Here is a 26,498-nt window from a genome sequence, read left to right on the forward strand (position 1 = left end):
CTAACATTTTCATCTTTTATGTATCATATCAATTGAACGTTATGGGTTCTTGGTTTGGTATTTTATTTAAGAAGGCCTTCTCTTTCTCTATATCATAAAACTATTCCTGTATTTTATGTTTTTCAAATTTTGTTTTGTTTTGTTTTGTTTTTACATGTAGCCCTATTGTAATATACCTGGAATTTATGTCTTTATTTGGTATGAGTGGGGAAAAGGTGTGATACACCGTATCTACTTTAAAGAATGAGACTTAAAATGCATGGCATTTATTCTAGAGGAAAATTTGACATCATTTATCAGAAACCTAAAAAATATTTCTTTCATCTGACAATTTCACTTCCAAGGATTTGTTTTAAATAGTTAATCATGGATGCGCATGAAGACTTAGTTGTAAGGATATTGTTACAGCATTGTTTCTAATTAAAAACTAGCAGTCTGTATCCTTAGTAATAGGAGCTCGTTGAAGTAAATTATGGTATATTAGTACAGTACTATGTTGTAGAAAATTATAATGACATAGGCAATTATTTTCACTTTAGTTAAGTAGAGGAAGCAGGTTGTTATCTAAGTTTTATAAATATGTGGGAGAGACAGCTAGTAGATATTATGTTGGATTCTTCAAATTATTTTATCTGGGTGGTGAGATTACGGACCATGTTTATTTTCTTTGTATTTTTAAGTAACTTTTTTTATTACAAGAGTAATTAAGTCTATTTTAGATAAAATAAGTATTAAGTCCAGAAAATATTGTATCAACAGAATAAAGCCCTAAGCATCAGGATTTTTGTTTACTGAAAGACACTAATCAAGCTTATTAATATTTTGCCTCTTTAAAATTCTTTTTCATAGTTTAAATGATTATTAATTATATCAAACTTATATTTATTGGAAAACTTAAGTATTTAATACTTTTGTGTAATAATTTAGCACAGTGGAAATACCATTGACCCTTGAACTATGTAGGTCCTCTTATATGTGGGTTTTTTTCAGTAAATATTTTGGACTTTTTTTGAGATTCAGAACAATTTGGAAAAACTCAAAGATGAACTGTATAGCCTAGAAATACTGAAAAACTAGAAAAAATTAAATGTATCATGAGTGCATGAAAGATACCTAGATACTAGTCTATTCTGTCACTTATTCCCATAAAATATATACAATCTGTTCTAAAAAGTTATAATATATGTATACAAACATAGGCTATACATGGCACCATTCAGAGTCAGGAGAAATGTAAATAAATGTAAAGATGCAGTATTAAATCATAACTGCACAAAATTTACTGTAGTACATATTTTACTCCTGTAATAATTGCATAGCTACCTCCTGTTGCCATTGTGGTGAGCTCAGATGTTGGGAGTATTTGCTTGAAACACCATGTGACTGACACAAATTATCTCCCATAAGCAGTTCATCTCTCCAGTAAGTTGTGTGCCAGTGAAATGTGTGATTCTTGCCTGTTTTTCATCGTGTTTAGTAGAATACTGTAAGCTTTGAATAACACCAGGGGATCCATTTTAAGTGCTACTAGTGATACTGGAAGTGCTCCTAAGAAACAGAAAAGTTATGACATTAAAAGAAAAAATTGAATTGCTTGATAATGTCTATAAATTAAGATCTGTAGCTGTGGTTTCCTGCCATTTCAAGATAAGTGAATCCAGCATAAGGACCACTGGAAAAAAGAAAAGGAAATGTGTAAAGCCATTGCTGCAGCTATGCTAGTGGGTTTGAAAACCTTGCACTTTTTTGCAAAACATTCTTTTATCTCATGCAGCTTTTATGTGGATGCAGGATTGCTATAAAAAGACATACATATGGACTCTAATATGATTCAAGAAAGCATGAGGTCATTATACAACAGTTTTAAGGAAGGTGAAGGATCTAAAGCTGGGGAATTTAATGCCTGCAAAGGATGGTTTAATAATTTTAGAACAAGATTTGGCTTTAAAAATGTCAAGATAACAGGAGAAGCAACTTCTGCCCACTGACAGGCAGCAGATGAATTCCCAGACACCATTAAGAAAATCAGTGAGAAGAAAGGATGTCTGCCTGAACAGTTTTTTAATGTGAACAGAAGTAACCCTGGGAAAAAGAAAAATCCACAAAGTACATTTATTAGTAAGGAAGAGAAGCAAGCACCAAGATTTAGGGGTGGAAGGGATTGGCTAACTTCTCCGTTTTATGTAAAGACAGTTGGGTTTATGATCAGGACTGCCCCCTGAACCTCAAAAGGAAAAGATAAATCCAGCTGCTAGTCTTTTGTTTGTACAACAAGAAGGCCTGGACTGTGAGAACTCTTTCCTGAATTGATGTCATCTATTTCTTTCTGAAGTCAGGAAGTATTTTGCCAGGAAGGAAGCTGTCTTTTGGTGTCTTCTGGCCACTCAGAACCCTGTGAATTCAACACCAAAGGCATTGAAGTGCTGTACAAACACACTGTTTCTAAACCAGCTTCTAATTAGAGGATCATAAGGACCTTTAAGCCTCCTTACACATGTACTCTGGGGAAAGGATTGCCAATGCTATAGAAGATAACTCGGATAGAATGTCATGAAAGTCTGGAAAGAAGACACCGTTGAAGATGCCATCATTGTTAAAAAGCTGTGAAAGCTGTCTCCTGGAGAAAACCGTCCATATGTTGTATATGACTTCACAGGATTTTCCACAGAACCAGTCAGGGAAATCATGAAAGAGATTGTGGATATGACAAAAAAAAAAAAAAGGTGGGGGATGAAAAGTTTCAAAATCCGGATATTAGAGAAATCAAAGAGCTAGTAGATACCACATCAGAGGTATTAATAGATTACTTGATGGAGCTGAGTGCTTCAAAAACAGTTTCAGGTGATGAGAAAGAAGACTTAAAAGAAGCCGTGCTGGAAAACAGATTGACCTTAGAGGGTTCCAATAATTTAAGGCTACTTTGACTTTTTTTTTTTTTTTTTTTAATATGAACCCTTTTATGATCCAGGCACTGAAACCAGAGGAAACATCAGGAGGAGGATGGTGGCACTGTATTAAAACATTTTTAGAGAAATGAAAAAGCAAAAAAGACACAAATTGCAGTGTATTTTTGTAAAGTTACACCAAATGTGCCTGCTTCTCCCATCTTTACTTTTACCTCTTCTCCCTTTGCCACCCCTGAGACAGCAAGACCAACCCCTCTTCTGCCTCCTCCTCAGCCTACTCAACGTGAAGTTGATGAACGTGACCTTTTTGACAATCCACTCCTACTTAATAATATTTTTCTTACGATTTTGTTAAATAATTTTTCTCTAGCTTGCTTTATTGTAAGAGTAGAGTATATAATACATATACAAAATATGTGTTAGTCAACTGTTCATGTTACTGGTAAGGCTTCCAGGTAATAGTAGGCTATTAATAGTTAAGTTTTGGGGAGTCAAAAGTTACATGTGGATTTTTGACTGCATGGCGTTAATACACTTGACCTTCACCTTGTTCAGGGGTCAACAGGAATATTTTGAATGAACGTTCAATAAATTGGTATTGTTCTTAGGTGTTTATTTTTAGTAGCTGCATCTTCACTCCTTTTTTCTTTTGCACTATGTGCAGTTTTATAATTGATATGTCACACATAGTTATGTATATGAAAAGCATATATTTTGAATTAGCACAAGTGAATCATGTTAAATTAATAATCTAACTTTAGGTTGGACACCACTGCATGAAGCTTGCAATGTTGGATATTATGATGTTGCTAAGATACTTATAGCAGCTGGAGCAGATGTTAACACACAAGGATTAGATGATGATACTCCACTCCATGATTCTGCTAGTAGTGGGCACAGAGATGTAAGTATGATAGAAAAAAAACAATAGTACACATTTTCAAAATATAAATTCAACCCCAAGTAATTTCATTCACTTCTTAGTCATATGATCTTGTGTCATATTCCACTCATTGCTTGAAAACTCATCTATATTTTGTTTTCCCTTTTTTCTACTTTCTAACTTTTAGTTCATATTCAGATTTAGCATTTTCTTTTCATAAAACCCATTTAATTTGACGGTTGATTAGTTTGACAATATTTTTATTTCAAGGCATTCTTTTGTAAGCCAATTGAATGTGTTAAAGCAGTCTTTATGTATAGTAAAAATTGTACAATATTGCATTGCCTGTCTTTTGAAAGGCATTTATTTTAGTTGAGGCAAAAATAGAATTTGGAGTAAAGATAGATATAAGTGCAATTCTGGCTAGCCGTGTAATCTTGAATGCGTTACTTCCCTCCTCTCAACCTCCGTTTCCTCATCTATAAATTATGTGATAAATAATATCTATTAAAAATGGATATTTTAAAGGAAAAAAGACATTACATACAAATGCACATTGAAATTGAAGATGTTCTAGAAATAGCGGATAAAAAATTAAAAAGCTGACTTTATGAATGCAGTCAAGTACACCTAAAATTCAGAAATTAAAAATGCTATTTTTCTCCATTACATTTTTGTGAGGTATTTTTTCATATTTCTCAGTAAAGAAATCTTACTTTGAATGAAGAATAATGTAGTCTATAAATTTTTCTAAACTGATTCTTGCTTACCCATGGTCAATTCTTTCCTCTGTGCTCCTTTGGCAAATTGTACAAATCTTATATCACAGTATTTACTGCATTATTTTTTAACCGATATTCTTGTCTAGTGTCATGTTTCCTGCACTAGACTGCAAATACTAACATGCATACTGGCATTTTGTGTTGTTTTCTGTTACTTACTCTGAAACTGCTTATCACCTAGAAGTGTTCAATAAACCCGACATGGATGCATGTGTAGATATATGGATAGGTAGATGACTGGATAACTGACTGAGGATAGGCTGTGACAAAACTTAAATCCATCAGGCCTGACCACATGGAGGGTAAATTGCCCTTTCCTCTGAATTTATCAGAAACGGACTTATTTTCTGGCTTTGATATTTTAAATCTTACCCTTTAAAAAAAGTATTATGATAGTTTACCAGGAATGGATACTTTTCCTTTGAATATGATAATAAAGGTTTCCTGATTTCTAAGTATAATTTTAAAGAATTATGCCTGTGACTAAGACATGGTTTCTGTGAACACAAGTTTTTTTGTTTTTTTCTTTTCTTTTTTTTTTTTTTAATTTTTTTTTTTATTTTGAGACAGAGTCTTGCTCTATTGCCCAGGCTGGAGTGCAGTGGCGTGATCTTGGCTAACTGCAACCACCGCCTCCCAGGTTAAAGCGATTCTCCTGCTTCAGCCTCCTGAGTAGCTAGGATTACAGGCGCATGCACCACCACACCTGGCTGATTTTTGTGTTTTTAGTAGAGCTGGGGTTTCACCATGTTGGTCAGGCTGGTCTCAAACTCCTGACCTCATGATCCACCCGCCTCAGGCTCTCAAAGTGCTGGGATTACAGGTGTGAACCACTGTGGCCTGGCTGCACACAAGTTTTTAAATATGCACATAGCTGCAGAATGTTTCCAGAACCTGACTTTTTGAGCTCATGAACTTATGAGGACTCACACTATTTCTAGTCTCTTCTCAGAGGGAGACTGGCATGCTATCTTCAAGGGACCTTTGCTTTTCTTCATACCCCCATGCCTAGGATAGTAGGAGTCACAATTCAAGAGCTATTTTCTCCTTGTTCCTTTTACTTGTGCCTTAGGAGGAGTAATGAGAGTCACCAAAAATTCATTTCTCTGTATCTATAATATGTATTCTGAGCCCCTCCCAAATGATGAGATTTCTTTCTTTCAGTAATAGTCATGATTCAGCCATCCATAAAGCATCATAAGATGGGAAAAGCATAAATATAACAGTTCTGGAGCCTTAACATAGCTTACTAAGAACCTAATTTTTGACTTCTTGTTTGCAAATGTATGGTAATTCATAATACACTTATTTTTTTTGAGACAGCATCTTGCTGTGTCACCCACAGTAGCGCATAGTGCTATAATCACAGCTTACTGCCTGGGGTCAAGCGATCCTCTTGCTTCAGCTTCCTCAGTAGCTGGACTACAGGCATGCATCACCATGCTAGGCTACTTTTTAAATTTTTTTGTGGAGACCCTGTGTTGTTCAGGCTAGTCTTGGAACTTAGGAGCTCTAGTGATCCTCCCACCTCAGGCTCCCAAAGTGTTGGGATTACAGGTGTGAGTCACCACACCTCACCATAATACACATTTTAAATACTAGCCTTATTTCTAGTTTTATTTTAGATACCTATCATTTTTTTTGTCATTTTTACCTACTTCTTATTTGTTGACTATTATGTTTTAAGCAACTTTAAGAACAATTATTTGCACTTGAGAATGATCTGTAAAATGTTGATTATTTCACTTAGGGTGTTTGTTAACATGTGAATTAACCAGCCATACCTGACTCATCATAGTCACGTAATAAGTATTGATGTATTCTTGATGGGAATAGGAAGCTTTCAGCAATATCAAAATTCTTTATTCTGTTTTCTTATTCTAGGGCTCTAGTCTAAGGAAATAAGCCTAAAATTGGAAACATTTCAACTCATAAAGATATCCACTGCGGTATTATTTATAATGACTAGAAGATTTTTATTTCAGTTACTTTCTCAAATCCCTAAAATGACTGTAAGGGGAAGTTTCAAAGGACATAAACCCACAAGGGCAAAGAACAGAAGAAACAACTATTTGGAAAGTGAAGATTGGAGAAATTAGCAGTTACTGACGTAGAACAGGATTGGACAATTTTTTTCAATGAAAGGCCAAATAGTAAAATTTTAGGCTTTGGAGGCCACAAGCTCACTCCTCTGCCTCTTCCCACCTCCTTTGTCTCCTATTCTCTTCTCCTTCAACAGTCCTTTAAAAATATAAAAATTCTTCTTAGCTGTTAGACCAGATTGTTCCATGGGTCATACTTTGCCCACCTCTGATTTAAAAGAGACAAGAAAATTGAAACTAAAGCCGTTACAACACATTCCTAGAAAGAAAAAAGCTTACGAATTGATAGCACCAATGACCTCTGGAAGTGCTTCTTAAGATATGACTGGGAACAAATATTAGATCAAAGGTTTTTTAGCCCTCGCATCATCTCTGCAATCTTTCACAGTCCGCTAATTGCACCTCTCTCACCCTAGTAGATGATTGGGGGCAATTGTTCTTCATCAGCAGACTTGGAAAGCTAGTTGATCTTTTAAAATCATAAGGATGTGTAACTTGATAAAAATTAAGCAGTTAACAGTTGGTATCATGAGTAATTTGTTTTCCTTACACATTATTATATTTCAAATTTTCTGCAGTAATCTAGAAAAAATATTTTCTTTATTAAATTTATTGTGAATCATTATTAAATAATTTGTTACAAATGTCTGATTTTGGCATCTTATTTTAAATTGTTCCGTTAATGGTAAATGCAGTTAATATTCATCTGTTTCTCATTAATCATTTAAATATTTTTTAAGGTGTGATGTATTTTCTAAGTACCAGAAAACACTGTAGTTATGTGCTTGGAATACAGAGATGAATAAAGACTTGATTGTATATGAAGCTTATAGCCTAAGGGGGAAAATGGGTTAATGAATTGTAGTACAGGTTTATGTATAATAGAACACACCACTGTTAATGGAAATATACAAAATATCAAAACAAGAAGAGTGGTAAGGAGGCAGAATCAATAACACCTGACTACTTCTTTGATGTAGAGTATGAGTGAAAAAGAAAAATTGATTATGATTTTCAAGTACTGGCTTCAAGGCTTTCATGACTGGGTAGATTTTGTTGCCAGTTTTTGAGAATGGAAATAGATAAAAGATAATAGTACAAGTTTAGTAAGCTCCTTTTGAGTCCTGTTAGCTTTATGCTTTTGTATTAAAATACGAATACAGTCAGTTGGATGTATCTAGTGAGTATTTGAATGTGCATTTGGAGCTCAAGAGGGCTGAGAGAGAAAGCAGAAAGAGATTGAATGGATAGATCACATAATTGTCATCACATTAGGGTGGGTAAGTTCTCCAAAGAGATACCAGAACAAAAGAAGGTATATTAAGGGCAGAGTCATAGGGAAACCATCATTGGTTTAGATCTTTTCAGGTCTTAAAAGAGCCATTTCATAAGATCAATGGTAGCAGAGTGGTAGGTGAAAGAATGAAAGGCCAGTAAGTCACAGCTACAAGGGCAAATGTCTTTTCAGGAGATTGACAGTGAAGAAGAAAGGTTAGCTAGGGGAGGAGGATATAGGTTTCAACAAAGTTTCTTGTTTTGTCCATGTTTCATGTATTTAATGCCATTTTTTTTAAGGTGTAAGAAATACGAACTGTGGAAAGATTGGCTTCTAGAAAGGAGCCAGTCAAAAAGAGGTTAAAACTATGAAAGGAAGGCTGGACGCAGTGGCTCACGCCTGTAATCCCAGCACTTTGGGAGGCCGAGGTGGGCAGATTACCGCAGGTCAGGAGTTCGAGACCAGCCTAACCAAAATGGAGAAACCCCATCTCTACTAAAAATACAAGAAATTAGCCGGGTGTGGTGGTGCATGCTTGTAATCCCAGCTACTCAGGAGGCTGAGGCAGGAGAATTGGTTGAACCCAGGAGGCAGAGGTTGTGGTGAGCTGAGATGCCTTTGCACTCCATCCTGGGCAACAAGATTGAAACTCTGTCTCCAAAAGAAGAAAAAAAAAAAACTATGAAAGGAAGAGGATATGAAGAAAAACAAATAATAACTAACAGGGCAGATTCTGGTTATATGGAACTTGAAGCCTATGTAATTTGTTAGAGAAGGAGAGCAGACCTTTCAAAATGATGAGGACAGAATTGGATATAGAATCCTGTAAGGGACCCATGAAAGTGATGAGTTTTGAAGTTTAAGCTTCAAAATTCATGATACTTAAAATTCCTAAGGGAATGGGAAATAGAGTTAAGATTAAGAGCATTGACAGGGATATTAGCCTAAAGCAGAAGGGAAATACCTCTTTGAAACTTTTTCTATGATATATATTCCAAGAGGCTGGGGAACTTGTTATTCATTGGTTTATTAGCAAAACCTATAATTACTATAGTTACTATAAGTTCTCAGTAAATACTTGTAGACTTTATGATGAAACAGGATGAAAAATTATGAGATTAAGTACTAATTTTTAAGGAGGAAATATTGTAGAAGTTAAGGTCATTAGATAGGGTAGTGTCAGTGAAATTGGGTCTTGAGAATAAGGGTTTAGAGTAGATGCTGAGTAATGGATACAGAGTAAAGGAGATTAAAAATGAGAAGGATGTTGTAAGTATTTATTATCAAGAGAATGAGTGCAGTGATACAATCTGTGAAGGGACTAAGCCTGCCTGCGTTTTTTTGTTGCAGATAGTAAAGCTGTTACTTCGTCATGGTGGAAATCCATTTCAAGCTAATAAACATGGGGAGCGTCCAGTGGATGTAGCAGAAACAGAAGAGTTGGAGTTGCTACTAAAAAGAGAGGTGCCTTTATCTGATGATGATGAAAGTTACACAGGTTTGTTTCAGATAACCTACATTCAACTATTTGACATGATACTTGATAGAACGTTCTGGATTCATTTATAATATATAAAATGTTTGAATATTTTAGAATAATGCTGACTAGCTGTTACTAGAATAATGTTTAGCTAACTAAGAATGATGAAATCGGTAACTTAGGGCTATTTTTTACATATACCCTGTATAAATGGAGTTATAATGACATTGCCCCATTTATGTTTTCTATAAATTGCTGAACTGTTCCTTTATTACTTTTGCGCCTGCTGCAGAACCTCTCCCCATGCATAGCTACCACCACTGCTACTCTGACTTTTTTTCGTTCTGTTATAAATTTCGTTCTGTTATAAACAGAGCTACTAACCAAACACTTGGTGTCCTGGTATTAACAAGTCATCTCTATGATCTTACTTTTGTGATTTAAATAGTTGAACTCTGGTCATTGTTGCAGGGAAGGACAATTTCTCTCTCTCTCTTTCTATTTTTTAAACACGTCTTTTTTTTTTTTTTTTTTTTTTTAAGATAACAGGAAAAACCTTTCCTGTGTTGAAGAAAGTCTTCTTTATGTAGAAGGGATATACCATATTTCAGGAAAAATTCAATGAAAAATAATTTTTTCAGTCTTACAAATGGCCATTTCCTCCCAAAATCTTAAAAAAAAATTCCTGTAAGCAATTAAGTAGTGTTACTTTTATATTATATTACACATGAGGGAATAAAAACCATACTTTACTCGTTTAATCTCAGCCATTGCCAGAAAGCAATAGATCATTTATAGTTTTAAGGCCCTCTACTTTCATGTGATAAAGCTAAATTGTCTTTCACATGGAAAGGCAATTGAAAGAACACACTTTCTGAATATAACATTTTACTTGTTGAACAAAAATTATAAATGTGCTTCCACCGATTGAGAAATGATGCCAAATTATGAACAAAAAAATGAAGTCATGAAATAAAAGTTTTGGCAGTAAACACTGATTACAAACAAGATATTTAAACAACTGTGGTAAATACTCAATATTCAATTTAGAATGTGAATATCAGACTATACTTAAAAAGGGAAACATGAAAAAATTTAATTATCTGAAATTTAAATACCAACTTTAACATCAACATTTAATAGGTAATGATAAAAGCATAATAAACTCAGGGCTGGGTGTGATGACTCATGCCTATAATCCCAGCACTTTGGAAGCCAAGGTGGGCAGGTCACTTGAGGCTGGGAGTTCAAGACCACCTGGCCAACATGGTGAAACCCCATCTCTCCTAAAAATACAAAAAATTAGCCAGGTGTGGTGGCACGTGTCTTTAATGCCAGCTACTCAGGAAGCTGAGGCAGGAGAATTGCTTGAACCTGAGCGGTGGAGGTTGCAGTGAGCCGAGATCATGCCAGTGAACTCCTGGGCAACAGAGTGAGATTCCATCTCAAAAAAAAATATATATATATATATATATATATATATATATATATATATATATATATATATTTGTGTGTGTGTGTGTGTGTATTAAACTCATGTTACAAATAGGGAAGATTATATGATAACTGTTTTTTTGTGATTGTTGAAAAAAGTTAAAAAATGCTTTTGAAGTCAGAATTTCATATTGACATTAGACAAAGAAGAAAGTCAGGAGATAGTGCATGACAAAAGACAATTTTGTGATAATAAAAGCAAATAATACAAAGCAAAAATAAAAGTGTATTGTCCTCTTAATTGAATGTAGCTTTTGTTGTAGAAAAAAATAAAAAATAAGAAAAGTGTACTGCCTTAAGCACCAGATAACACGGTGAAAATACATAAAGCAAAAGTTGTTAGAAATGCAAGATAAAATTGACCAGAAACATAATACTAGTTGGAAACTTTGTTTTTTTTGAGCACATGCCGTTTCTTTTTAAGTAGAATGTCTCAGTTATAGACAATGTATACATAACCATTAGTACCTGTGTGACGAGACCAGAGTTGTTCTGTGTTCAGTAAAAGTTCATAGTTTTCTTCATTAAAATCGGTAAGAATGAAAATAAATGAACTTAAGAAGAGGAAGTAAAAGCAGATCCGAAGAGATAGGAGCCCAATTAAATGACTGGAAAACAAATTTTTGAAGTATATAAGAAAAATATATAAGGAAACAAATGTCCTAATATTTCTAGACAATATAGCAGAGTGAAACCAGAGGTTGCTTTTCTGACAAGATTAAATAGACATGTAGCAAATCTAATTAAATAAAAATGAGTGGAAATTTATAAACATCACTGATGAGTAAGAAAATATGGATAGAATCACAAAAGGATAAAGTGTTTTTTTCAGACTTTAACTGAATACTGTATATAGATCTTACAAAAAAAATTCAAAAATGATAAACAGCAGACAGAGACACAGAAAGAGGGATATGAAAGGAGAAAGATCGGAAAACAGAGAGGTGCAGGCACACTCAGATTGCCATACTGTTAAAAGGGTCTAATGGTATAAAAGTATAAACAGCTGCTGCTTTTTTTTTTAAGCCTGCAAAATCCTGATACTTTGAGAAGGGAGGACTACAACTAGAAAACTGCAGAACAGTCTTCAGTTTACCACAGTACTTTACATACAGAAGTGCTTGATTAAATAAAAACTGCCCTATAAAATTGGTAAAGATTTTTTTTAAATAGTATTCAGATGTTAGTGAGCTTGTATTGAAGCTGGCATCATACACTGTTGTTGAGAGTGTTTTCTGGAAAACAATTTGTTAATAAGTGAAAAATTCCAAAATATATAATTAGAAGTGCTGACTATATGTGTGTAAAGCTGTTAACATATTAGTCCTTATAATACTAAAAATTTAGAATGACTTAAATGCCCCAAAATTGGCAGAGAAATAATCTTTAAAGTTTATGTATCTTGTGTAGCCATTGTGTTTGTAAATTTTTCTTATGATATGTTTAAGTATCTTCTATATACTGTATATACCAAAAGATAAGATAATCTACATTTTCCTCCAGTAAGAAATAAAAAATTAAAGAGTCTTGTGTGCTGGGCATGGTGGCATGTTCCTGTAATTCCCAGCTACTCCAGGAGCTGAGCCCAGGAGTTTAAGACTAGCCTGGGCATTATAGCAAGATCCTGCCTCCAACAAAAAAAAAGAACACCTCTTCAATAATTAAGAGAGACAACATTGGAAATAAGGATTTTTGAAAGACAAAAGGCTTGTGAACTATTTGAATAAATAATATAGGAATAAAATAGTCATCTATCTGGGCAGGGTGGCTTATGCCTGTAATCCCAGCACTTTTGGGAAGTCGAGGCAGATAGATCACTTGAGCCCAAGAGTTCAAGACCAGCCTGGGCAACATAGTGAAACCCCATCTCTACAAAAATTAGTCATGGTGGCATGCATCTGTACTACCAGCTACTTGGGAGGCTGAGTTGGGAGAATGGCGTGAGCCCAGGAGGCAGAGGTTGCAAGGAGCTGAGATTGTGCCACTACACTCCAGCCTGGGTGACAGAGCCAGACTAGCTCAAAAAAAAAAAAAAATTAATTCAAATATACATTTGAGATAGGATATGTATTAATGTGGAAATACTAGTTTTTCACCCTACTCTGTCCTGAAATGATTTTGTAAAAACTGTTCACATACTTTGACATCAGCAAAGACGTCAAAGATGGTGGTTTTCATCATCACCAGAACCACCTTTTGGACACTAATGATTTTTCCATCTTAACTTCTTATCTACAACCTTAGACATACAATACTTTAGAAATCCAAATATGATGCTACCTTAGGAAAATTTGTCTCACATTATAATTACCCATTTGCAATTTGTGCTTTTTATAACATAACCACTTACAGTACTTTTTTAAAATCCTCATACTTTATTACGAAAATATTCAAACGTGTAACAAAGCTCAAAGAACTGTATAGTCAACATCCTGTACTCACTAACTACATTTAACAATTGTTAACCTTTTGCTCTATTCCTTTATTACACTATCACATATCTCCATCAGTCCATCTTATTTTTTTACTCATTGTATAGTAAGTTGACATTCCTAAGTACTTTAGCATGCATTTCATTAACTAGAGTTTAAGTATTTTTTCAATACTTATGATTGTGATACAATTCTTAAATATTATACATATATATGAGTGTTTGAACTTCCTCCACCTGTGTAATCCAACACCATCAAAATACAGACTATTTCCAAGGCTGGGCACGGTGGCTCATGCCTGTAATCCCAGCACTTTGGGAGGCTGAGGTAGGTGGATCACCTGAGGTCTGGAGACCAGCCTGGCCAACATGGTGAAACCCCATCTCTACTAAAAATACAAAAAATTAGCCAGGCGTGTGGCACGTGCCTGTAGTCCCAGCTACTCGGGAGGCTGAGGCAGGAGAATCATTTGAACCTAGGAAGTTGCAGTAAGCTGAGACCACACTATTAAACTCCAGCCTGGGCAACAAGAGCAAAGCTCCATCTCAAAACAAAAACATACATCACTCCTGAAAAGTTCCTTGATGCCCCTTCCTGGACAATTCCTGCCCCTTTCACTGATCATTTTACACCCATTATGGTAAACATGATTAGACATTATAACTAATGACTGATAAACTTGGGGTGGGGGTGTTTACTGAGAAGCAGGATTTTTACATAGTCTTTTCACATCAGAAAGAATGGGTGGAGGAAAAATCTGACTATATAGTAGAGAAATCTAGCAGCACCTAGACTCTGTGATCTGTATTTGTATCATTAAAGGAAGGAGATACGCCCGTATCTGCCTCCAGATGTGCTACCTTAGAGGGATATAACATCACTTTTGTAGTATTACAGCTGAGAATGTATCATCATGAGAAATGCTCCTTTTTTATAAAAAGTCAGTTTTATGTCATGAAAGATTAAGAAATGGCAATATCATAAGAGAACAATAAAGGCAGAAATACGCCAGATTATCTGTAGAGATGGTAATTAAAGGCAATCCCTGTGTAGCAGGACAAACAACAAAGCCACTCAGACACTGGAGTGAGGAAGGAAGTGACCTTTAATCGGCTGTGGAGACTCGGCAGACTTACATTCCAAGAACCAAGCTCCCTGAGCAGTTCCTTTCCCTTTTTATGGGCTAACAACTCTACTAGGGAAACTGAGGTGAATCTGTGTCATTGGCCATTGGTTAGGGCTCTGAGCTCACAGTCTTTGGCTTCACTGATTTGCTTATTCATATTCCATGTGTGCAGGAGGGACCAAGGTGGGGAAGGCTTGCAGGAGCTGGACAAAGGCAGTAAATCTCTGGTTGACAGAGGTATTTCCAGGAAGGGGTCTGGTTCATGTAAATGTGGAGTATGTTACTCAGTGCCAGGCTCTGGCCAGTAGGGATTAACATCGTTTGCAACATTTTCAAGGTTTATAGATAGCATAGGCACTGGGAACTGAAAAGGAAGTTATCTTCCTAGCCTCTGGGCCTCATTATGGCCTGGTCAGTGGAGTCAGCAAGTTGCCTGACCAATGATTTCAACTTCTTGGTATTTTATGTCTCTTTCCTTCCCTTACATCAGGAGGGTGCAAGGCTGAGAATTAGGGGCCTCCTCTCTCACCTGCTCCTAGACTGGATCCTATACTGGAGGGGAAAAATGATTATAAAGGACATTATTAGATCATTTAACAAGGAATATGGATAGTAGGCTGGTATCATACCAGTGTAAATATATGAAGTTGACAACTACTGTGATGACAGAAGAGAATATTCCTGTGTCTTAGGAGGTAACTAAAGTATATATGGTTATAGGACCATGATGCATTTAATTTACACTCATACTTCAGAAAAATATATGTAATATATATACACATATATAGAGAGAAAGAAAAGTTATAAAGCGAGGAGGTAAAACATTAACTGGATAAATCTGGGTTACAGATACATAGTGTTTAGTATTTTTTTCCTAACTTTTTGTGAGCTTGAAATAGTGAATAAAATTAAATATATATACAAATGCCTAAAAGGAGTGACTAAAATAGCAGTAATCGTTCCTACTTCCCAGGTTATGATCTTAAAATGTTTTCTACAAAAAGAAAACCAGGATTTCTTAGAAGATGATTCCAGGTCTGGGGCAGGAAATATCTGAGTTTGGAATATCTTAAAATTCCAGATTTCAAGGAAGCTATCAAAGACTAATACAAGGTCTTATTGAAAGGTATTAGGAGACTATTTGGAGCAGTTTTGTATTGGCCAAAGATGGGACAATGTGAGCTTCAAGAACAGTATAAATTGCCATGGTTTGAAACCCATCAAATATGTTGAAATCCATGAATTTATAATGATGATTTTCCCCTTTTATTGCTATGTAATAATTTGCGTATTTATGGGGTACATGTGAGTTTGTTACATGCAAAGAATGTATAATGATCAGGTGAGGGTAATTGGAGTATCCATCACCTTAAGTGCTACCATTTTTAGGTGTTGGTATCATTTCAAGTCATCTCTTCTAGTTACTTTCAAATATACATAATATTATTGCTAAGTATAGTCACCTTAGTCTGCTATCAAACATTAGAACTTATTTCATCTAACCTTATGTTTGTATCCACATCTACCTCTTTTCCTCCCCCCACCCCCAACAACCTGCCTCCCACTCTCTGGTACCTGCCGTTCTAGTCCCTATGTTCATGAGATCAAATTTCTTAGCTTCCATATATGAATGTGAACATGCTGTGTTTGTCTTTCTGTGCCTGATTTATTTCACTTAACATAATCTAATTCCATCCATGTTGCCCAAAATGACATTTTATTCCTTTGTATGGCGGAATAGTACTCTAGCATATGTATGCACCACATTTTCTTTATCCATTCATCGATTGATGGATATTTAGGTTAATTCCATATTTTTGCTCTTGGGAACAGTGCTGTGATAAACATGTTAAGTGCAGGTATCCCTTTGATGTACTGATTTCCTTTCTTTTGAATAGGTAGTAGTGAGATTGCTGGATTGTATTCTATTTTTAGTTTTCTGAGAAATCTCCAAACTGTTTTCCATAGCAGTTGTACTAATTTACATTCCCACTAACAGTGTAAAAGAGGTTTCCTTTTCACCACATACCCACAAGTAACTTTGTCTTTGTGATAATGACCATTCTAACTGGGGTGAGATGAATCCCATTGTGATTTTGATCTGTGTTTCCCTGATGATTAGTGATGTCAAGAATTTTTTTTCATATGTTGGCTATTTGTGTATCTTTTTTGAGAAATGTCTTCAAGTCCTTTGCCCATTTTAATGGATTATTTGGGGTTTTCTTTATTGTTGAGATATTGAATTTCTTTTGTATTCTGGATATTAGTTCCCTGTCAGATGAATAATTTGCAAATATTTTCTCCCATTCAAGAGGGTCTCTTCACTCTCTTGATTCTTTTTGCTGTGGAGAAGCTTTTTAGTTTGATAGCCCCATTTGTCTACTTTTGTTTTTGTTTCCTGTGCATTTGAGGTCTTCGCTCTAAAATTTTTGCCTAGATCAGTGTCCTGAAGAGTTTTCCATGTACTTTCTTCTAATAGCTTTATAGTTTCAAGTTCCACATTTAAGTCTTTAATTTATCTTGGGTTGTCTTGTATATGGTGAGAAATAGGGATCCAGTTTCATTCTTCTGCATATTGTTATTCAGATTGCCCAGCACCATTTATTGAAGAGGGTATGCTTTCCTCAATATGTGTTCTTGGTGGCTTTGTCAAAGATCATTTGGCTGTAAATGTGCAGATTTATTTGTGAGTTCTCTGTTTTATTGGTCTGTGTCTGTTTTTATACCAATACCATGCTCTCTCAGTCTGTAATATATTTTGAAGTGATGCCTCCAGCTTTGTTCTATTTGCTCAAGATTGCTTTGGCTATTCAGGCTTTTTGTTGTTGTTGCCTGCATGATTTTGGATTGTTCTATTTTCTGTGAAAAATGACATTGATATTTTGATAGGGATTACATTGAGTCTGTAGACTGCCTTGGGCAGCTTGGCCACTGCAGTGAAATGTATTTGTCTGATCCATTAGCCTGGGAGGTTTTTACATTTGTTTGTGCCTGCTTCAGTTTCTTTCATTAGCATTTTGTAGTTTTCTTTGTGGAGATCTTTTACCTCCTTGGTTAAAGTTATTCCTAGGTGTTTGTTGTTTTTATAGCTATTGTAAGTGAGATTGTCACTGCCTTCTGTTCTTTTCTTTTTTGAGATGGAGTCTTGCTCTGTTGCCCAGGCTAAAGTGCAATTGCATGATCTTGGCTCACTGCAACCTCCACCTCCCAGGTTCAAGCGATTCTCCTGCCTCAGCCTCCCACGTAGCTGGGATTACAGGCACCCACCACCATACTAGGCTAATTTTTGTATTTTTAGTAGATAGAGGGTTTCACCATGTTGGCCAGGCTGGTGTCAAACTCCTGACCTTGTGATCCACCCGCCTTGGCCTCCCAAAGTGCTAGGATTACAGGCATGAGCCGCTGTGCCGGCCAAGACTGCCTTCTTGATTTTTTTTTCGGCTGTTTCATTATTGGTATATAAAAATGCTACTGATTTTTGAATTTTGACTTTGTATCCTGCAATGTTACTGAATTTAACAGTTCTGAGAGTGTTCTGTTGGAGTCTTTTGGTTTTTCTAGGTATAAGATGATGTCATGTACAATGGGGGATGTTTGACTTCCTCTTTTCCAACTTGGATACCTTTTATTTCTTTTACTTGCCTAATTGCTCTGGCTAGGACTTCCAGTACTTTATTAAATACTATGAATAGGAGTGGCGAAAGTGGTCATCCTTGTCTTGTTCTAGTTCTTAGAGGAAAGGCTTTCAACTTTTTCCCATTCAGTATGAAGTTAGCTGTGAGTTTGTCATATATGCCTTTATTATTTTCAGGTATAGTCCCTTTTTTTTCATATATGCCTTTATTATTTTTTCAGATACAGTCCAGTTTGTTGAGAGTTTTTATCATGAAAGTGTGTTGAATTTAGTCAAATGTATTTTCTTCTTCTGTTGAGTTGAGCATATGGTTTTTGTTCTTTTCAAAAACACTTTTCATTCCATAGATCCTTTGCATTTTTTGTTGTTGTTTTTTAAGTCTGTGTATTTTATTTAGTTCTACTATGATCTTTATTTCTTCTACTAACTTGACGTTTAGTTTGTTTTTGCTTTTTTAATACCTTGAGGTGTGTGTGTATCACTAGTGTTTATTTGAAATATTTGTTTAAGATGTATTTGTTGCTGTAAACGTCTTTTTTAGCATTGCTTTTGCTGTGTCCTCAGGTTTTTGGTATGTTGTGTTTCTGCTTCTTTAACTTCCCCCCCCACCCCGCCATCACCACCACCCCACCACAGTCTAGCTCTGTCACCCAGGGTGGAGTGCACTGGCCTGATCTCGGCTACTGCAACTTCTGCCTCCCAGTCTCAAGAGTTTCTCCTGCCTCAGCCTCCCAAGTAGCTGGGACTACAGATGCATGCCACCATGCCTGGCTACTTTTTGTACTTTTTTAGTAGATATGGGATTTCTCCATGTTGGCCAGACTGGTCTTGAATTCCTGACCTCAAGTGATCTGCTCACTTCGGCCTCCCAGAGTGCTGGGATTACAGGCATGAGCCACTGCATCTGGCCTCCACTTTCATTTGTTTCAAGAATGTTTTTAATTTCCATCTTAATTTCTTCATTGACCTAGTGGTTAATCATGAGCATGTTGTTTAATTTTTGTGTATATGTATAATGTTCAGAGTTCCTCTTGGTATTGATTTCTAGTTTTATTCCATTGTGGTCTGAGAAAGTATTTAACATGATTTCAAGTTTTAAAAATTTGTTGAGGCCAGGTGTGGTGGCTCATGCCTATAATCCCAGCACCTTGGGAGGCCAAGGTTGGTGGATCATGAGGTCAGGAGATCGAGACCATCATAGCTAGCACAGTGAAACGCCGTCTCTACTAAAAATGCAAAAAATCAGTCAGGCATGGTGGCACACACCTGTAATCCCAGCTACTCAGGAGACTGAGGCAGGAGAATCGTTTGAACCCGGGAGGCGGAGGTTGCAGTGAGCCGAGATCTCACCATTGCACTCCAGCCTGGGCAACAGAGCCAGACTCCATCTCAAAAAAAAAAAAAAATTGTTGAGACTTGTTTTGTGGTCTAATGTGGTTAGTCACATGTTCCATGTGCTGATAAGAAGAATGTGTATTCTGCAGTTGTTGGAGAAAATGTTCCAAAAGTGTCTGTTAGGTCCTTTGGTCTGAAGTCTGGTGTAAGTCCACTGTTTCTTTATTTTCTGTCTAGATGATCTGTCTAATGCTGAGAGCGGTGTGTGAAAGTCCCCCACTACTGTTGTGTTGGAATCTTTCTTTGTATCTAGAAGTATTTGCTTTATAAATCAGGGTACTGCAGTGTTGGGTGCATATATTGTTTTGAATTGTTATATTCTCTTGCTGTAATGATCTCTTTATATGATTACCTTCTTTGCCTTTTTTTAAACTTTTTGACTTAAAGATATTTTATTTGATATAATTGTAGCTAGTCTTGCTTGCTTTTGGTTTCTATTTGCATGGAATATCTTTTTCTGTCCCCTTATTTTCAGTCTGTATGTGTCCTCACAGGTAAAATACATTTCTTATAAGCAACACATAGTTAGATCATGTTTTTTTAATCCATTCTGCCAGTCTGTATCTGTTAAGTGGAGAATTTAACTGATTTACATTCAGTATTACTGGTATATAAAGTGTTGCTTCTGTTGTATTGTTGTTTTCAGGTTATTTTGTATATTATTATTAATTTGTTCCTTTCTCTCTTTAATGTCATTGTTTGCTGATTTTCTGTGGTACTACCATTTGATTATTTTCTCTTCCTCATGTATATTTGCTTTAACAGTGAGTTTTATATTTTCAGGTGTTTTCATGGAAGTAACTGTTGTCCTTTCACTGCCAGGTTTAGGACCCCCTTGAGCATTTCTTGTAAGGCAGGTCTAGTGGTGATGAATTTTCAGTATATTCTTGTCTGGGAAAGATTTTATTTCTCCTTTGTTTATAAAGGATAGTTTTGCTAGATGACATTTTCTTTCTTTCAGTACTTTGATTATAATTTTCTGTTACCTCCTGGCCTATAAGGTTTCTGCTGAGATGCCCACTGGCAGTCTGATGGTAGTGTGGAGATGCCCCTCTATATGTAACTGGAAGCTTTTCCCTCAGTGTTTTTAGAATTTTTTCTTTGTTACTGACTTTAGACAGTTGGACTATAATATGCCGTGGAGACCTTTCTGCATTGGAGATCACTGGGCCTCCTGTATCTGGATGTCTGAATCTCTTGCTAGGCTTGGAGAGTTTTCATCTGCCATTTTGATAAATAGGGCTTTTTAAATCTCTTTTGTTCTCTCCTCACCTTTGGGGATACCAGTAATTCATATATTTGGTTGCTTATAGTATCCCATATATCACAAAGAATTTGTTCTTTCTTTTTTTATTTTACCTGGGTTGTTTCAAAAGACCTGGTTGTGGATTGTTTTGTTTTGTTTTGTTTTGTTTTGTTTTTTGAGTTTTTGTTTGTTTGTTTGTTTGAGACAGTGTCTGGCTCTGTTGCCAAGGTTGGGGTGCAGTGGTGTGCTCTTGGCTCACTGCGACCTCCACCTCCCAGGTCCAAGAAATTCTTGTGCCTCAGCCTCCCAAGTAGCTGGGATTACTGGTGTGCACCACCACACCTGGGTGTTTATTTTTGTTGTTGTTGTTGTTTTGTTTTTGCATTTTTAGTAGAGGCGGGTTTTACCATGTTAGCCAGGCTGGTCTCTAACTTCTGACCTCAAGTGATCCACCCACCTCCGCCTCCCAAAGTGCTGGGATTACAGACATGAGCCCCCGTGTTTGGCCAAGACCTGTTTTCAAGTTCTGAGATGGTTTTTTTCTGCTTGGCCTACTCTGTTGTTCAAGTTTTTTAGTGTATTTTGTATTTAATTCAAGGAATTCTTCAATTCTGGAATTTTTGTTTGGTTCCTTTTTATGATGTCTCTCTGATAAATTTCTCATTCTTATCTTGAATGGTTTTTTCTAATTTCTTTGTTTTGTTTCTGGGATTCTCTTGTATCTCACTGAGATTCCTTATTATCTTAGTTTTGAATTTTTTCCCCCTTGAATTTTTCTTGAATTTCTTTTATTTCTTTTTGGTTGGGATCTGTTGCTTGGAATTACTGTGTTTTGTGGGGGTGTCATATTTCCTTGCTTTTTCATGTTTCTTGTGTTCTTACATTGATACCTGTGCATCTGGTGTAATAGTGACTTCTTCCAGTTTTTCAAATTTGCTTTCATAGGGGAGAGCTTCTTCCCGAAGATATATCAATAGTGTTAGTTGGATAGGGCCCTTTGGCTTTGATTCTGGGTGTGTGTGGTAGTGTAGTGTAATCTCTATGATTTCTTTGGCTATGAACAATGTTATTGGTAACTGATTTCCTTGGTGGTTTAGGGTGCACTTGTCAGTGGAGCTTATGGCGAAGTTTTGCTAGGGACAGACATGCCAGGTGGGCCAGTCTTCGACCCCAGTGGTGGCAGTGGTGGGCTGAGCATGCCTGATTCTGAGTCTCAGCTCAGCATATTCTGGCACTGATGTTAGCAGGACCAGGTGGGTCAATTCTTGGACTTCCAGGTAGCTTGCTTAGATGCCAGTAGCGGCACAGTGGGCTGGGCAGGTGAGCAGGTTCTCAGGTCCCTGGGTAGCCATTGTGGTATGGGCAGTGCCAGTGGTGGGATGATCCCCTGGATTCTAACTAGTGCATGCTGGTGTTGGCAGTGGCTGTGGTGCAGGGTCACCACACAGCCCCAGACACATCTTTCAGGCTCTCTCACTCTCTTCAGCAGCAGAGCCACACAGAGTGGAGAAGGAGTTCACCCTTTGTACACAAGACCCAGCACAAAGGCCATGCACCCAGTAGGGGCACAGTCACCACTCACAGGCCTAGACATGTAGCCCTCTGTTTCGCTCACCCCAGCTTCCAGTGGTAGCAGCAGCAGATGTGTCTGCAGTGGTTTTTGGAGGGGGAGAAAGGATTCCGCTCTACATGTGAGCCCAGGCACAGAAGCTGCTTCAGCAGTGAGAGGGGGGTTTCACTCTCAACAAGGCTGAGCACAGAGTTTGTGCCACTGCTGGTGGTGGGGTCACTTTTCACAGCTCTGTACAGGAAGCTCTGATCTCTAGAAAGCCCGTGCTTTAGTTTCCTTTGTCCCACAGGCTGCCTTTTTGGTACGCTGCACCATCCTTTCTCTGGAGAGTACTTTGTTGAGTTAGAGTGCTGGAAACCCCATAGCACTTTTGGGTGCAGCTAGCACTGTGCCACTATAGCCTTCTGCGTGGAGACTGGGAGAACGTAAATGGAAGCTCTTAGGATGTGGAGATATGGGGGCTATGGATCCAGGGCAGGATGAAGTCCCAAGACAACTGGGCTCTTGCAGGGGTGCCCAGCTGTAGCCACTTAGGTACCAGAGGCAGGGAGAGGGGGTAGTGACCCAGTGCAAGTTTCCTGTCTGGTGCAATGCTTTTGCAGGGTCTCCAAATCACTGCCCACACTGGTTTCAGGGTTGGTGTGGGTAGGGGAGCTCTACTGTGGTTGAGATTGTAGCAGTTTGTGATGAGGTTATAGACTACTACAGTTCTCACTTACCCTTTCTCCTGCCCCAATATTGAACCCCTCACAGCTGCAGATCTCAGACAAGTAGGCTGCTTGGTTTCTGCCCCTTCTCTGCCTCAGGTGTTTCCTTTGACTTCTGTGTTTAACTTCAATGTTTTCTTCCTAGATACCCTATTCAATATATGATTACCTGTTTGTAATTTTGGCTCACTCTGGTGAGGGTGGGCATCTGATGTCTCTAGTCTGCTATCTTACTTAATTATTTATGATAAGTTAAAAAATTAATTCATTGTTGTTAGAGGATGACAGAGAACCAGTTTGTCATCTTAAAAAATAGGCCAATAGCTAGGCATAATTATGCATATCTGAAGTCTCAGTTACTTAAGAGGCAGAGGTGGGAGGATCCCTTGAGGCCAGCCTGGGCAACATAGAAAGATCATGCCTGTTAACAAAAACAAAAATGGAATTCGAAGACAAAATCATTTGTCTTGTCTTCGTTACATGAACTCTGTCACTGGATAATTTCATAATAGGTAAGGAGAAGTATCTTTGTAATAATCTAGCAAAAAAGAGAAAAAAATTAGTATTTTGCAGCAGTTAATATATCTAAGCATTGAATATCAACAGTTGCCAACACTAAAGAGAAAGGAAAAGAATATTCTTGCACACCTAATGACAGAATATACTGTATTCCTACTGTGGTGTTGTCAAAGGGATCAAACCTTAGTGTTTTCATCCTCAAGATTCAGCTACCAATTTACAGGAAATGTGAAGTTCAGTGGAGCAAGTTGAACTATACCAGGAGTATGCAGTAAGCAAGTTCCAGATTGTGAGAAAGCTAAACAGCTTTGTTTCTTCAACAAATACTTTTTGTGGAAAAGAAACAAGAAGACCATGTAGAAAATAATAATAATGATTTAAAAGGCACATCAGACTTTTAATGGGCAAGACTGAAAAATATGTGTTTAATAGGTGATTTATTCTTCTCTGGGAAAATTTCATAGAAAACTCAGGTGAGATAAATGGCATAATATCCAGATATTGAGGAATTTTTTTTAAGTACTAAGAAATTCTTAAGATTATATATTAAGGGAAAAGCCTGATATGTTTTCTATGCTTTGGGGAAGGGATCAGCAATAGTGATGTTCTTGTGTGTAACTTAGGGAACAGTCAGGGCTTCCACTAAACTATCACCCATCCAAAAGTAGAACTAACTATAGGAATAGGAGACAGGGAAAGTGGGGAATGAAGAATAAAAATATAACAATGGTGAAAGATTGACAATGATTTTGAAGGAAATAATGAATGCAGCTAAAACTATAGAAAAAACTGTGAAGGTGGCAACTTTGTTTTTAGTATTCAATTTCAACTTTTTAGTGTCCAGTAAAAAATAAGGGAACTAACAACCTCCAAGATTGCCTAGAAAAGGAAGAGAATGACCAATTTGAACAAACAGAATGTTAATCTACCTAAATAAAAGTATTAGAGGAAACAGCTTCAACAGCAACAAAAATGGGCCCTTAAGAAATTCAAGTACAGCCTAAAAATACTTTTCTGAACTAAAAATTCAGTTGATGAAGTGGGAGATGGTCACTGTGGAGACTTAAATTATTCAATTGGAGACTTCAATTATTAGACTGGAAAAATCAAGTAAGATAATCTTCACAACATAGAGTGAAAATACAAAGAGAATCATGAAAGAAAAGGGAAAAGACTTAGGGAATAGGTCCAGGAGACCAAACAGAGATAACATGTGAATAATATAGGAACTCAAAAAGGAGAAAAAGAAACAAATGTAAGATAGGCAATATTTATGCAAATAATAGAAGTTTTTTCTGAGTTGAAAAAAAAGCCTATCAGTTTTGAAGTTGAATGAGCTTCAGTTTGATTGAAGAAATCACACATACTACCCCTTGACATACATTGGCCAAATTCTTTAGCTCTGAAATGACAAGTTATGGGCAAAGAAATACTGTCAGGTTGGCATTGGACTTCTGATATGCAGCAGTGGAAGATAGACTACTGAGAGAAAAGAAGTGCAACGTAAGAAACCTGTACCCGGCCAAGATATTACTCACCTGTCAGGGTAAAAGAATAATTGCAAACATTTAAAGATTTTAAAAGCATATAAATGCATGTATTTTTTACATTAAAAAAAAAAATAGTGGGAGAATTAAACCAACAACTTACAAAGTGGTTACCTAATAAAGAAGGGTAAAAAGGGAGGGTTTATGCAAATTTTACCATCTTTCTGAAAACAGTCTAGCAACAGCTAACAAAACTCAAAAGCCCTAGAGATACATACATGAAATATCTATCAAGGAAATGATAGAATAGGAACAAGATCTTCAAAATGATACAGGGATGGGGTGAATGGAGGTGTGAATTGGTTAAAGATTGATGGTCAGTAGAGCTGAGGCAAACATTCTGTTCACTTTTGTGTAAGTACAAAATTTATCACAAAAATGTTCTTTAAAATACTTGTGCTTCATGATCTAGCAGTCAAACTTGTGGGAATATCCTATGTTTATTAAAGCATTCTTTTTAGGGGCAAAAAAATATAGCCGTCACTAGGGGATTGGTTGATTAAATCAATGTATAGCCACACCATAAACTATTGGACAGCCATGAAAAAAGCATGTCAATCAAGTGCCTTGTTTGGAGTTAGAGGGTTACTTGAAGACATTTTTATAAGATATTGTTGAGTTAGAAAAATCAAGATGAATATTTACATCTCATTTTTGTAAAATGAACAGTGTTTTAAAAATCTGTAGGTACATATGTTTGTGTAAAATTTTATTAGCATGGGGCAAAATCTGGAAGGATATACACCAGGCCACTAAGGAGACATGTCTTAGGAAGCTTGTGGCAGAGGAATGATGATTTGCGTGGATGGAAAGGTTGAAGTAGAGTTGGACACAATCATTGATAGTTTTTTTACACATAAATTTACAACACTTAAAATTTTCTCCTGCCCTGCATCCCTGTTTATTTAATCATTTATGCTCTTCCTTTTACAACTAAGCTTCTAAAGGTACATTGTAGACTGACTCTCCTCCATGGAACCTAGTTTTATTAAGATTGAACATGCTGTCACTACCAGATCCCTTAGTTGTATTTCAGTCCTTATCCTTTGAAATTCTCCATAGAATTTGACATTGTTTACCATAATTTCTAAAATCATCTTGCCTTGGTGTCTGGGACAAAGTTCTCCTTGGCTTCCATCCAGCTCCCCAGACTATTCCTTCTCAGTTTCCTCCTAGATTCTTGTCTTCATAGTTTCCCCATTTCCTTTCCATAAACACCCCTGTGTTGGTTTTCCCAAGATTTTTACTTTCTGAACCCTCTTCTCATGCTGCATACTGTCTCAAATAAATTTTGCCCACACTTAAAGAGTTTTTGCTACCATTTATACGATGAGGATTTTCAAATACATCTATCTCAGACATTTTTCTTAAGCTTTAAACTTATATATTTGGCTGCCCT

At 36.6% G+C, this 26,498-nt stretch overlaps 1 protein-coding gene across 8 annotated transcripts in view; it reads left to right on the forward strand.

Moving 5' to 3' along the window:
* ANKRD12 (ankyrin repeat domain 12) overlaps positions 1-26,498 on the forward strand; it is a 146,451-nt gene that overhangs the window by 69,582 nt on the left and 50,371 nt on the right. For 6 of the 8 annotated variants that reach the window (XM_010335573.3, XM_010335575.3, XM_010335574.3 and 3 more), the window contains 2 exons: positions 3,668-3,810; positions 9,300-9,447. The exons of 1 other annotated variant lie outside the window; for it this stretch is intronic. In XM_010335573.3, coding sequence (XP_010333875.3) covers positions 3,668-3,810; positions 9,300-9,447 — 291 coding nt within the window. Of the gene's footprint in view, positions 1-3,667; positions 3,811-9,299; positions 9,448-26,498 lie in introns of those variants that run through there. One more of the 8 variants, XM_074383770.1, reaches the window with a different exon arrangement.

This window comes from Saimiri boliviensis, chromosome 13 (assembly GCF_048565385.1).
Source record: "Saimiri boliviensis isolate mSaiBol1 chromosome 13, mSaiBol1.pri, whole genome shotgun sequence".
Taxonomy (NCBI): domain Eukaryota; kingdom Metazoa; phylum Chordata; class Mammalia; order Primates; family Cebidae; genus Saimiri; species Saimiri boliviensis.